Here is a 15,287-nt window from a genome sequence, read left to right on the forward strand (position 1 = left end):
GTGAGTACGTGAACAATTTGTGTAAGGTCAATAGCAAATGTCTCAGCATTTTAACCTGCCTAATCTGTGCAGTTAGAAGAGGAAAAACCAGTTGGTGATGTAAAATGTTGTTACAACATATCCTTACGAACTTGCTTACAACATGTCTTTAAGGATATGTGTGTTGGTGCAAAGTCATCAGCCTCTACATACAAGTAGCCCACTTGTGAAGTTACTTCACACGCAGACTTTGTTTGGTTACACTCGGAGAAAGGATAAAACTAAGAATATAATTTCTTGGCATCTTTAATTTATGGCAGTGGCCTCCAAAGTGGTCGATAGAAAAATATACGACATCATTGTACTGGTAAAATATAATTCGGTTAACTGGGATTACCTCCATCCTGAATGACAATGCAATTAAGAGTGAATCGTGGGAACAGTGACATGAATAGGACCTGTAAGATGGAGCAAGGTCATGAAAATAGTTACAGAGGCCAATCGAGTAGGCCAAAATGACGTATTTACAATAAACGGATGTCGGTGGTTCATGCCCAGCTGCCTCGAGATTGCAAACCTTGCGCGGTTGCTTATTTACTTATACTTACACGTATTCGGTCCCACTCTCATTTTTGCGCATAGACATACAAGTGAGCGTTAATGTTCTAAAATTCATCAACATACATATTATAATTCAATCGTTATTCATTCATGAACTAAACTTCTCTGTGTTGAAGAGTTCAGCAGGGCTGGTAGTTTTGTACATCCTATAGCAATATGTGAGTAGGTATATTATTTAGACCTATTACTTTTGCTTACTGACTTCAATTTTAATTATTTTGTTACAACCCCAGTAACCACAATGGCAGCTTCAGATTCTAAAAAGAAATGCAGACAATATTCGTTAGAATATTTGAAACTTGGGTTTATTGCTTCATTAAGAAACGAAATGAAAACATCATTCCAGATTGGATTATCATGCCATTTTCTGCAGATATTGAAAATATTGAGTGTAACTTACAAGATGAACTTATTGAATTGTCAGTTGATCTTGAAGCTAAGGTGCTTTTTAAAAATAGGACTTTAAGTTACTTTTGGACGAATATAAATGTTGTAGAAAAATATCCAAAACTTTCTGAAGTGGTACTCCCCTTTTTGCTTGCCTTTCCAAGCTTGTACATGGTTGAAGCTGGCTTCAGCCATGTTAATTCCATTTTAATAAAACAAAGAAATAAGCTAAATATAGAATTCTGTGGTGATTTAAGGCTGAAAGTTACTAATTTTGAACCCAACATTGCTAATCTTGTCAAGAGTCACGAAGCACACCTTCACATCGACAACATTAGTAAATTGTATACCAAGTTAATAAAGTCTTATTTTCATATATATATAAGGAAGATTGTATTATTGTTATTTTGTTATCTAAATTAAATTTTATATTTTATATATTATTTATCCCTTCTATCAAATATGTAATGTTAAGGACGTCAAAAACAAAAACGCATCCCTTTGACGTTAAGCCAATATAATAATATATACTATATTATACATACAATAAACACTGTAAGCATCTTTTTTGCTTGTCCTATTATAATTACATAATAGTAAAAAAAATAGAGGGGGTCGATAAAAAGTCAAACTTTTGAAGGGGGTTGACGGTCAAAGAAGTTTGGCGATCCCTGATTTATGGTGTTGTAAACATTAAATATAATTAATGTTTAATTAATTACAAATATATCATACGTATAATACATATAATTACAAATATATACTGGAATCAAATGGCCTCAATAAGATATAAAAATACATATTTTGGCAACTTTGAAATCAAAAAAGGAGTAAGACAAGGATGTGTCTTATCACCCTTACTGTACAATATATATAGTGAGCAAGTTTTTAAAAATATTTCAGAACTGAAGGGTGTAAAAGTCAGAGGTAGGAACTTCAACAACTTCAGGTATGCAGATGACACAGTTCTTATAGTTGAATTGGAAGATGATCTTCAAAACTTAATCTCAGAAATTTACAACAGAAGCTTAGACATGGGACTAATTATTAACCTAAAGAAAACAAAGTGCATGATTATATCAAAAGAACCAATAAATAAGAAATTGAACATAACTGTTAACAAAAAGAAAATTGAACAGGTTCAATCTTTTATATACTTGGGACAAATGTTTACAGACAGAGGAAATTCCCTTAAAGAAATAAAAAGAAGAATAGAGATTGCAAGAAAAGCCTTCACTGATATGAAAACTGTTCTAACATCCAGAGACATTAATATAGACACAAGAAAAAGATTAATAAAATGCTTATCTGGTCAAGCCTTCTCTACAACAGTGAAACTTGGACTCTAAATAAAGAAGCAGAGAAAAAATTAGAAGCTTTCGAAATGTGGACCATCAGAAGAATGTTGAAAATACCATGGACAGAGAAAATGAAAAACGAAGATGTTTTAAAGAAAGCAAAAATGAAAATAACATTAATGAAAATAATTAAAGAGCGAAAACTTAAATATTTTGGACATCTAACTAGACAAGAAGGCATTCAGAAATTAATATTAGAAGGGAAATTGGATGAAAAAAGAGGGAGAGGTAGACCCAGGAGAATGTGGTTTGAAGACATTAAGGACTGGACTGGCTTGAATTACCATAAATGTTCCAGAGCAGCAAAAGAAAGAAAAAGGTTCCATGACATGGTTGCCAACCTCCTTCTAGGATGACACTTGAAGAAGAAGAAGAAACATTAAATTCTCAAAGGAAGATCACCTTAATGTAAGGCAAGTTACAGTGGAGAAAATTAACATTTAAAGAAAAAAAATCAAGAAGTTTAGAATTGTCTGAGACATTAGAGAGATTTTCTGGCAAAGGACATCAAAATTAGAAGATTCTAAGTTGGATACTGTCTTGCATGGTATGTCAGAGTGAACATATGTACACATTCCACCTTTGAGTTAGAATGAGTCGTAGGGTGTGTAATTAGGAAAGTTGAGATGAGCAGTAGTTGAGGAAGCTTCAGTTTGAGTTTCTGTCAGGAAAAGCAGGTGAGGTTTTGTATACTGGAGGTTGAAATGTACATTATTGAGGAAGGAACTTAGACCATGTATTTGTGAAGTGGATCTGGAAGGTTCTCTGAGGTTTACTGTTGACTACTTGGGCAAACATATTTCTTATGCAATGTCTAAGTTTTGGTTTTTGGGATGTCTTTTAGTAGCACTTGTTTTTCATACCAGTATCCTCTGTGCTTCATCGCCTTTGGCAGTTGGAACAGTAACATTACAACACTGTTTGTGAACTGCTCATGAACAGTGCTGTAATGTCACAGTTCATCAGTGGGCTGGAATTCTTTACTTTTAGTTCTCACTTAATGATATGAACTGAACTATTGGCATGTGATGAAGTGTGTCTTATGTGTTGTGCTAGTGTTTACACTAAATATCTGACTAAGATTAGAGTTATCTGTGTTATCAACTATGGACAAGAGAAAGTATTATTTTTTATGGATTTTCAGTAGTTTCCCACCAAAAAAAAGATAACTCTTATTAGAAATAATTCCCACATGATATCACCATGCTATTTAAATTAGTAATGCATTCAGTTATCTCATATCCAATTTAAAAAAAAAAATCTCTAACTCCACATTGAAAAAATGGCCATTTTTATGGAATCATGTAAGTGAGGGAAGCACTAAGCTTTCCCCCCCCCCCCACAAATCTTCCACTTCCCACCCATTGCTGCATTATGTTGATAGCACGCTCACTGTTTGGCCACAGGTAGCCAGTACAAACTAACATATTTTAATACACTTACATTATGCACTTAACCTAGAAGAAAATTTATGGTGGAAATTGAAAACTACTACTTACCATTTCAAGATACTTTAGTTGCCAAACTTCTTATACCACTCTTTTTGTTATTCTGTTTACTGAAAACTGCACACATGTACATACTAAGAGATACCTGAATAATAATTGATGCTACCATCCTGCATAGTAATGTGGCATATTAAAAACATTAATGCACAGAGGTAGCCATTTGTTTCAAGGACATCATACTCTAAAATTAATTACAATACATATTAAATAGTTTTGTTAGTAATCCTACAAAAAGAAAAAAAGATTAAACTCTTTTTATGAAAAATACAGCTCTCTCACATATGATTTCTCTGGCATTGAATGAGAGTTTGTGTTTTTTTAAGGTTTCTGCCTGGTCTCTGAAAGATCCAAACCACTTCGAAACAGCTGTTAGGCCAGTGAAATTTTATTATGCACTAATAAAAGGCAAATATACAGACACCTGGGCAGCATTTGTGTCTTTTAAGTTGTGCAAGTTAAGGCAACTCGGATGTCGAGGATTGTATTCTCATAAACTCTGTGGTCAAAATTTTGAAATTTTTCAGGCTTCTGCATATATTCAGCTTTGAAATAAGATGGAATCTTTAATATCCCCTATACTTATATAAAATAAATAAATAACCAGATACTATAATGTATTATCCTGTAAAGCCATGTTCAAATTAGCATAACTTATCTGCTTTCCAAAAGATGAAATCCACCATTATCAATACCAGGAGTATATTGGATCCACTACCAATTAAAGTTGCCTATCAAAGTCAATCTGGTAGACTTAAAAAGGGAGAACACCAGAACTAAATTTTTAGAAAAAAGTGGACTTTCAGATGATGTATTGCATCATCCTTCTTGCAGTAAGATGAATTATAACTACTAGTTTAAATAGATGTTGCTTCAGAAGTGAATCATTCTGGAAACCTCGTAGAACACTCCTAATTTAAATAAATTTGACTGCAAGAAATTGCCAGAAATTCCACTGAGTTCATCCAAACAATGCAAGTCAGAACATTAGGACAATAGCTTGAATATTTTTCACTCTTTCTCATCTCTGCATTATATGTCCTTATGATTATACTGTGGTTGCTTTAATTGAGAATGCCTCAGAAACATACAACAAAATTTGCGTGGAAAGGCTTAGACACTGATTATGCATTTTTTACTAAGCAATTTAAGGAAATTACGTCACTAGGATAGACATTAAAATAAATTTTAATATACTTCAATATTTCAGCTGTCCTACTTTGGCCAAACAGGCAGGACAGCCAATATCAGAATTTCAGAACACAAAGACTACATTTGGTTTCACCAGTACAGCCACGCTGGTCTTGCTGACCATGTGCTGGATTCCTGCCATAGAATATGGTGGAAGAAAGCCACGATAGTACACTGTAGTAAATACAAGTATGAAAAGCTTTTCATGGAATCAGCTTCAGCCCTAAGAAACAATCCGAACCTCAACAAATTTGGCTGCGTGAGACTGTCTCAAATTTGGGAAACCTACATCAGAAGACCTTCAGCCCAATCACCCAAGAATACCAACATTGCCCGCTAGGGGGCACCATCAGGACTTCAGGAGAAATAATAGCTTTCTACTTCTTCCTCATTTACTGTTTGTTGTACCTGTGTGCACGTGTCTTTTTCTTAAGTTTCTTGAAAATGGCAACGTGACGTTGCCGAAATATCATCATCATCATCAAATTCCTGCCATGTACCCTCAAAGGGTGTACAGGATATGACAGTACTACATGAAAAAATTACATCATTACTAACTTCCTATCTACAATTTTCCTCCAAATCAGTCTGTTACTTGTCAAGACTCCAACATTATCAGATCTTATATTTCTATCGTCTAAGGCACTTTGTACATATCAATCCACCTATATCTTGGTCTTCCTCTGGGTTGTTTTCCTGCCAACCTGGCAGAGAAAACTTGTTTTGCTAATCTTTCCTCTCCCATTCTATTTAAATGACCATACCACCTGAGATTAGCTCTGCTAACGCATTCCTGGATGCTGACAATGTCGAGTTCTTTCCTAATAACCTCATTTTTAATATGATATTGCCATTGATGCCATCTGTTCACGCCTCGAATCTTTCTCAGGACTCTCATATCTGCGGTCTCTAGTCTTTGGTCAAGTGTTTTACTTCTGACCCAGCTCTCAGATCCATAAGTTAAAACTGGTTTGAACACAGTCTTGTATACAGCTAATTTAGTGTTCCGACTAATTTCTATCTTAGTCCATATGAATTTATTCAATTGACTTCCCACCATACCAGCTTTGCTGATTCTGTTGTCTATTTCTATATTTAATTTACTATCTTCAGTAAAAATCGTGCCTATGTAGCTGAAATGTTTTACTTGTTCCACAGGTTCTCCATTCACAACACAGTTGACATTTTCAATGATTCTGCCTATTTTCATTGTCTTTGTCTTTTTATTGCTGACCTTCATATCATGTCTATTACAACAGCTATTCAATTTAGTCAGAGAATCTTGCAGACTTGTAGCGGATTTATTTAGAAGTATAACATCAGCCGCATAAAGCAAAGCGCTGACATTAACATTTCTAATTTTGATGTCAGGTTTAATACCAATTTCTTTCATAATGTGATCCATATAGATAATGAATAACAGAGGGGATAATGTACATCCTTGTCTCACACCAGATTTAACATTAAACCATCTTCCTGTACTTCCTTCAATTCTAACTGCTGACTTACAACTCAAATAAAGACTAAGTATTGCTTAATATAATGCCCCATTGACACCATATAACTGCAGCGCATTGAATAGCTTCTCTCTTGGCACCTTGTCATATGCCTTTTCCAAATCGACAAAACTTAAATACAGATCTTTGTTATATTCCCATGCTTTCTCTACTATTTGTCGTAAAGTGAAGATTTGATCCTGACAGCCTCTATTTGGCCTGAATCCAGCTTGTTCTTCACCAAGCTTTTCTTCCACAATTCTTCTCAAACGTTTCTCAAGTATACTTGCATAGATCTTGCCAGGAACACTCAGTAGGGAAATACCTCTGTAATTCTCACATTCAGTTTTATTTCCCTTTTTATATATGGGTACCATGAGAGCTCTACTCCAATCATTGGGAATTTGTCCCTCTGTCCAGGCATTCTGAATTATGCAGTGCAGCCACTGTAAGACTTTTATACCACCATACTTCAGCATTTCTGGTCGAATATCTACTCCTGCTGCCTTTCCACATTTCAAGCCTTTGATAGCTTTTTCTACTTCAAGTATGGATATGTATTCCTGACTGCATGCCTGGTCAGTGTTTTTTATCACTGTGCTGTCATCACTGCTTGTTTCATTTAGCAGTTTTTCAAAGTAATTACTCCATACTTCAAGGATATCTTTTTCTCCTGTTTTCATTTCACCTTAATCCACTCTAACTCCTTTTACCGCACTCTTTCCTCCATTCCTAAGCTTCTTCAACAACCTCCAGAATATTTTGCCACCTTCTTGATATTTATTTTCTATATTCTTGCCAAAATCCTCCCATGACTTTTGTTTAGCTAGTTTTACACACTGTTTAGCTTTCTTACATTTGTCTCTGTATTCTGTAAGAGACAAACCTGACTTATTTGCCAGGAACTTTTGATATGCTTTCTTCTTTTCCTTCACAGCCTCTTTAATTTCCTGTGTCTACCATGGAGTTCTGATTTTTTTATCCTTGCACACAACCTCACCACTTGCCTCTCTGTCAGAATCAATCAATGTTTTCTTCCGAGTTTGCCACTGAATCTCCAAGGCTTGATTCCTGTTCTCAAACTCTTTCATTTTCTTTTCAATAATCTTTCTGTATTTTAGTCTACAGTTCACATCTGAGAGCTGCTCAACTTTTATTCGCTTTAAAACTTTCTTACATGTTATTCTTTTCAATATGAAAGTTAATTTTATCCTTCTCAAGACTAAATAGTGATCACTTCCAATTTCAAATTCTCTGTACACTCTGGTGTCCTGCACCAGGGAGAAAACATCACTATCAACAATAACATAGTCAATGAGACTTTTCTTATTCCTAGCCTCTTCTCTAAATGTGAATTTGTGCACATTTTTATGTTGGAACATGGTGTTAGTAATAACCAGTCCATGTCCTGAGCAGAAATCCAACAGATATTTGCCATTATTATTAGCTTTGCTCTTCTCACCAAATTTTCCCAAAATATTTTTGTATGTCTCACAATCATTTCCTACTCTGCTATTTAGATCCTAAACAAGACCAACCTTTCCTTTTTCATTGTGTCAGTTGCTTTTTCTAAAGCCTCAAAAAATTCCTCCACTTCTACCTTAGTAGAACCTTCTGTGGGACCATAGGCACAAATAAGTCTCATTGTCCAGTTCCCCATTCTCATATTTGCCCACATCACTCTACTTGAGACTGACTGCCATTCAAGAAGATTAGCCTCGTATTTTGTGTTGAATACTATGGCTACTCTTTCTTTTCCTTGATTGTCATTGCCTGAATATAAAATTTTGTATTTATTGCTCAGAAAGATCTCACCAGTTTTTGTCTTTTTTGTTTCAGTCACCCCTATTATGTCGATCTGGTACTTATCTAATTCCTCAGCTAGCTCCCTTTCTTGCCATTCAGGCTTCTTACATTGATAGTACCGATCTTTAACTCTGGTGATGTTGAGTTGGGGTGTGCTTTCAGATTTGTTCCAGTAGCTGACTTTTCGCTGTTTGCCCTGGTTCCCTGGCGAAAACAACGGGAGGGCCTTGTTTAACTGGGCGACGCTCCAGCCGGCATGAAATTTTGTCATGTTGTACCATCATTTTTTATTTTGGTTTAACCAATAAGAATACAGTTTGGTCGGCTAAATCCCAAATTGCCAGCCCATCCTCATTCGTTCAGTATCAAAGTAGATACCCAACAGTGTGCACCACAAGAAGGTGAGGATTGGACATTAAGTCAGAAGCCCTGGTCGGTTCTCCGCATTCCTTTAATGGCTATGTGGAGGTCTCCTCTCAGTTATACAGCTTTGACCCTTAAGCACTCCGTTGCCGAAATATTGAAGTATATTAAAATTTATTTTAATGTATATCCTCCTAGTGACATTGTAATTTCCTTAAATTACTTAGTAAAAAAATAAAAAAATAAAAAAAACAACAACAAAATTTTGTATGTAATTCTGGCAATTTCTTGTAGTCAAATTTATTTAAATTAGGATAATTGGTTTGGGATTCAAGAGTATATGGGAGATTGTAAATTGTAGACTAAATGATTACCATTTAGTTTTAAGCAGGATAAAAATGAATATTATATTGAAGAATATGAAAAATAGAAAGCTTTAAAAAATAATTAAAATCATTCATCTTGCAGAGGAGAATGGCAAACTTAGATATACAAATATTATTAAAGAAGGGGATGGGAGGAGGAGGAGTTTGAAAACAAGAACCAAACCTTGGCATTTCATCAGAAAAAGCTGAAGAAAATCTTCATTTATTCAAGAAAGATATATGGAAGGTTGTTTGCAAGATGAAAGAAATCAGTACTTTGTTACTCAAGAAGTTAAAGCTGTGGTCCTACAGTAGAAGAAATTATATTGAAAGTTCCTTGCATGTAAATTAGCAGGTGTTCCTGAGAAAATATAGACAGAAATATACAAAACTAAGTAAACTATTTGCAAAAATATATAAATAAAAGCCAAAGGAAAAATTTGGAAATAACATTGAGGATAAACATCATGAAGGTGGCAGAATGTTCCAAAGCTATTGTAAAAACAAGTTTAAAATGGAAGAAATGGTACTTTAAATGGAATTGGAGATTGTAAATATAAAGTTATATGATGAATATCTGGATTATTTACCTTGAAAGATTAACTATGATAAATGGTGACAGGACTGTGGTAGAAATTATTCAAGAGGACTGCAATCAGGAGTGTGTGTGTGTTACCATATATAATTAAGTATGTAATTCGATTATTCTATAGAATTATAAGTTCAGTTATATTAATTAAGAACTTAATAGTAAAAATAATGTGTTAATGCAGATGATGTGCAAAGAGGTATTTATTTATTTATTTGCACATGATGAACAATGGCATAGCTACCTTTTTGGTGCACCTAAAAAATTCATAGCTGTGTACTTTTTTAAGTGTGACAGTTTCAATAATTGGTAAAATATCCCATCACTTGTGCTTTTTTGACACTGGTATCCTTGGCAACTGTGCCAGTACCATAGCATTCCTATGTCACTGATGATGAACTCTAATAGTACTTCAAGTTGTGAAGTACTATTAGAGTTCCAACCGGGGAGGGGAGGAATTCTTTTTATACATAAACATTTTGTAGTGTGACATCCCTGCTTACATATATATTTCACAAAATATGACTTTTTTTATTATACCAGTGCAGGGGAAATATGTTTTGCCTTACAAACACCAACGTGACCTTGCATATAATTGTATTATTATTTCATTCCTAGTGTCCAGTCTAATACAGAGTGAGTATCACCTTTTCCATAGCTTACTTGAGGAACTTTAATATGTGCAATAGAAATGATAAATTTAGGATTCTAATATCAGAAGTTATTTTTTTGCTTGTAAAATGGAGCATTCTTCAAAACATACTACACATTTCTTTTTATTAGATTTCTCATCAATTCTATGTTTTCATTACATTTTTATCACATGCATATTTTAGGGGTTTCTTCTGATGGTTTTCTTTAATGGAAAAATTATTTTAATTTCGAATGTTTTTCAAAGCTTTGTTTAAACATTCTTCACTTTTGAGGTATAATACTCCCAAGTGTTTCTTGGGAGTATTATACGTTTATTTAAATCTTTTTTTAAATCTTTGATACATTGCATGCTTTGGTACAGGCATCCTTTGTAATACCATGGGTATTAAAGCCTTTTAATGAGTTGGTATGAGTTGACTGTGCCTTACTTTGTTTACTTGCAGTATTATCTTTCATTCATGTGATCGGTTTTTTCAATATTCTGATTTCCTTTTTCTACACTACCCTACTTTGGCTGTGCCTTGGTTTGATATGTACAATTTTCAAATCTGACCACATATATTGCAAAATTTCTATTATTTTATTTTAAAATTCTCTACCATTATCGGACTGCAGAATACTAGGCACTCCAAATAGTAAAAAATATATCAAGAAACTAATAACCAACTTTCAGAGATTTACATATCCACTATTGGTAGCACATGCCAAAGAATCAATTTCAGTTACAAAGTATGTTTTATATACCTAGTTAAACTGTATAATAAAAAGCATTTGTTAATTCTTTACCAAAATTCCCATGGTTATTTTATAGACTACCTAGTTAATATGTAAAATAGCTTATAATTTCATGCATTACCTAAACATTTCTTTTTAGACATATTCTTTCTAAACAATATTCTATATGTATTCTATAGAATAAACCACTTATTCTATATATAAATTTATTCTATAGAATAAACCAGTTATTCTATAGAATAAATACCTAGTTATTCTATAGAATAACTAGGTATTCTATAGATGATAAATTTATCACTAAGTGATAAATTTCATATTTTAATACTAACATGTATAAATAATTGAGGTAGAAAAAAGCATCAGAAATGGTGAGACTACACAAAATTGGTAAAAGGAACATTTTCTTAAATACGAAAATGTTTTAATTAGAAAATAATGTTAATCCATTTAATTTCATATTCATATACAGATTATACCATATTATAGTGAAAAATTCTACTTTTAAATAGCAATCTTATTTATTATTTATAAATAAGTTGCAGTTCTAGGTTATATTTAAAAATTTTGTGTGTATGAAAGGGGCTTGCTGTTGAAAAGGCATTAGAATTTTTTTTTTACTTCCATTTGTGCTAGTGAGGGAAGGGGTATCCTGTATTATGGCAGAAATAGGCTTCAGTAGTTCTGAATCAAAGTTGGTTCAGGAAATATTCAACAGTCTTATTAATAAGTGGTTTTTGTTGGGGGGGGGGGGAATGAACCGAATACAAGGTCACCATAGGAGAAATAGGGCATTATAGGCATTATTTTATAATATAATTTCTGTGTTTATATAATGCACTAGGAAAATCCTTTTCACTTCAGCTTCCAAGATAGATGATTCAGAACTTTCTTGCAAAAACCAGAGCTTACTTGTACATAAGTGAATGAAGAAATCTGTTCAAACTAGAAGTATTTTCTTATTTTTTTAATTTTGCTATCTCAGATATTTTATTTATTAATTTTTTAAAAAAATGTAATTTTTTATTCATAATTTAATCCATAATCTGTTGATTACATCTAATCAAAAATAGTTATTATTACTTTTTAAATGATACCTTCTTTTTTTTTTTGCACCATAAAAAATTGGATATAATTCTAACTTAAACCTTTACCGAGCTGCTACTATTTGATGGTGGGGACTGATAATAAACAGATTAAATATGGGTTTTCCTGTATAATATATATTCTATTGATTCAGTGAAGCATTTTGCATGTTCTAACTCTAGTCGGCATAATAAATTTATGTTTTAATTTTTTCTGTGCTGAAGGATACAGAAGTGCGTGGACAAATGGTTGTGAGCCTAAAGAATGTGTCAATGGTATCAAGCAAACTACTTGTTGCTGCAAAATCTGTAGCTGCCGATCCTGGTGCTCCAAATGCAAAGAATCAGTTAGCATCTGCTGCCAGGTGAGTAGATAAATTCATCTGGTGATATTCAAAAATATGATTAACTAATATTAGTATTTGGAAAGGAATCAATCGTTCGATGCTGTTGGCATACTCTCCCTCGATGAGTCTTTGCACTCCCTGGAGGTGTCACTTTTTTTTTTTTTAAATACAATAATATATTTTATTGATTGCTGAAATATTTATACATACAATAAACATCTTGTGTGACATTGCACCTTATAATTTTACAGAGTTCAGCACTAAGTGCTGCAATTTCTACATTGGATTCCAATTAAAATTTTTAATAATACTTTTTTGCCTTTATATTATGTATTTACAACACGTGTTCTTCTAATATTAGCAATGAAGATTATACAGAATGTTTTGTATAATTGTTTATTTTTTATTTTATTTTTTTTAAAGTTTGAGCAAGAGTGATTATACATACAAATTTCTGCATTTGCTTATAAGGATTACTTGTAGATAAGTGAGGCAAGTTAATCCCACCTACTTCGAAGCTTGGGTTAGCTTTTATGAAGAGAGTGGGATTTAGCCTTCACTATTTGTGTTGTTGCTACTGTTTATGTATGGGATGTAGGCATTGGATGCTAATGATTTTTGATGTGTATATTAGTGTTAATGGTTTCTTAACTTTGTTGGTATATTTTCCAGAGTTCATTTTTTAATGTTCTGTAGTTATCTACGTGTTTTAACTTTCTTGGTAGGTTGTTGAGTTGTGTGGGTATCTGATGTGATCTTACAAAAGAACCTATGAGTTGTTGAAGGGTGTGGGGATGTAGAGAGTTATTGTAGGTCGTGTTATACGATATGCGTCTCTGTTGTTTCGATAGGTGACGTTGAAGTAATTCCTTGTTAATGTCATGTAGTGTTTCAGATTTTTAATGCTCAGAATTCTGTGTATCGCCATGTGCTTGTCGGATATTGGTTGTTGCGTGGAATGTGTCCAGATCACTGGTGACACGATTTTCCTGTAGTGTTTCTAATTTTGTTAGGTGGCTGTTTGATGTATTTGCATAGACTGTTATTCCGTATCTGAGTAGGGATTCACAGATACCGTGATATAAGAGTTTTTTTATGTTGGGTGGAATAATGTCTTTAACTTGGAAGAGTTTGGTGCGTAGGTATTCTATATGTTTTGTTCATTTAAGGTGGGAATCTATATAGAGACCGAGGTATTTTGCGTGTGTTACAGGTTTGATTTCGGAACATTGGCAGGTATTTTTGTTGTTAATGCAGCGGTATGCGTGACAATGTATCGATAGTGATGCGGGGCATATGATTCTTAGGTTGTGTATTATCAACATCTGTGTTTTGGTGCCGTTGATTAGAATTGCATTTTGGTGGAAGTATGTTGTGATTTCGTTTAGGTCTTGTATTGCTTTGCAGAGAGCTGTGTTAATGTCTGTGTGGATTGCTAGTAGTGCAGTGTCATCTGCGTATTGAAATATTTGACTTCTTATGGATATGTTATGAACATCGTTAATGTATATGTTGAATAGAGTGGGTGATAATATGGCACCTTGAGGTACACCGTATTTTACTTGTATACTCCGACTGTGACATGTACCTATTTTTGTTACTTGTGTTCTGTTTGAGAGGTAGTTCTTGAACCATGTATGCAGTGTTCCTCTTATACCTATTGAGTATAGTTTGGTGAGTAGTATGTCATGTTCAAGTGTGTCAAATGCTTTGGTTAGGTCCAGCAGTATAAGGACGGCGTACTTGTTTTTGTCGAGAGCTTTGTTTATTGTGTCGGCGATGTCTTCTAATAAAGTAATGGTGCTTTTCGTTTTCTGAAAGCCGTATTGGTTTTGTGAGATGATGTTGTACTTTTGTAAATAGTTCTGTAGTCTGGTGTGTGTGTTATTTTTTCTAGAATTTTTGAGATGACTGGTAGTGTAGCTATTGGTCTGTAGTTCTGAGTATCGTTTCTTTTGCCGTGTTTGTATATTGGCGTAATTACTGTTTTTAGTTGTTGTGGAATAATGGCTGTGTCGAATATTATGTTCACGAGTTTCAAAAGTATTGGATTTATTTGTTCAAAGTGTGTTATAAGTTCTGTGAGTCTTATTTTGTCTATTCCTGGAGTGGTCTTTGGTTTTAGTTGTAGGATTGCTTCTTTCAGTTCCTGTTTTGTTATGGGTGGAAAATAGATCGTTTGTTGTTGGCTTTGTGTCAGTAGTTTTTTGTTGATCATTGGTAGTTTGTCTTTTTTGAGTTGTGTGATGTTGTTTGTGAAAGCATGGTTGAACGAGTCTGCTAGTTCCTCTTGGTTTGTGTCCTGACCAAAGTTTTTTGCAATAAAATCTTGTGCTGAAGTTTTCTTTTTTCGGGTTACTAATTTGTTGAGTGTAGCCCATGTTTGCTTACTGTTGTCGTTATATTCCATGAATTTTTGGAAGTAGTAGTGTCCTTTTACCCTACGAATTTTGGTTAGTTTATTTCTTATGTTTTTGTATAAGGTTTGTAAATGTGTGTTATTGGATGACCTTTTAAGTTTTTCCATAGTTTTCTTTTACAGTAATAGTATTTAGTATGTCGTCATTTATCCATGGATTGTTGTCTGTTTGGCACCTCGTTTGTGTAGGTTTTGTTGCTTTTTTGTATATTTTTGATAACCAAGTAAAAAATACAGACTTAGCAGTCTGTATTTTTTACTTGGTTATCAACAATGCTCTTTAGCATGATCGAGTTTTGTCGACTTTTGCGGTGGTGGGAGGGGGGGGTAGGAAATGTAATAAAACAAAGTTGAGACTAGTATATCAAGATATGTGTTAATGGTTGAAGA

The 15,287-nt window shown here is 33.7% G+C and overlaps 1 protein-coding gene across 1 annotated transcript in view; it reads left to right on the forward strand.

Moving 5' to 3' along the window:
* The window catches only part of rhea (Talin_middle and talin-RS domain-containing protein rhea), a 709,058-nt gene that overhangs the window by 455,704 nt on the left and 238,067 nt on the right, over nt 1-15,287 (forward strand). Inside the window, exon 34 of the mRNA XM_090405775.1 lies at nt 12,357-12,496. Within this exon, the coding sequence (XP_090261901.1) occupies nt 12,357-12,496 (140 nt within the window). The remainder of the gene's footprint in view (nt 1-12,356; nt 12,497-15,287) is intronic.

The sequence above is a fragment of the Typopeltis vanoorti genome, chromosome 15, assembly GCF_054136105.1.
Source record: "Typopeltis vanoorti isolate ZY-2024b chromosome 15, IOZ_Tvanoo_1.0, whole genome shotgun sequence".
In the NCBI taxonomy this organism is placed as follows: Eukaryota; Metazoa; Arthropoda; class Arachnida; order Uropygi; family Thelyphonidae; genus Typopeltis; species Typopeltis vanoorti.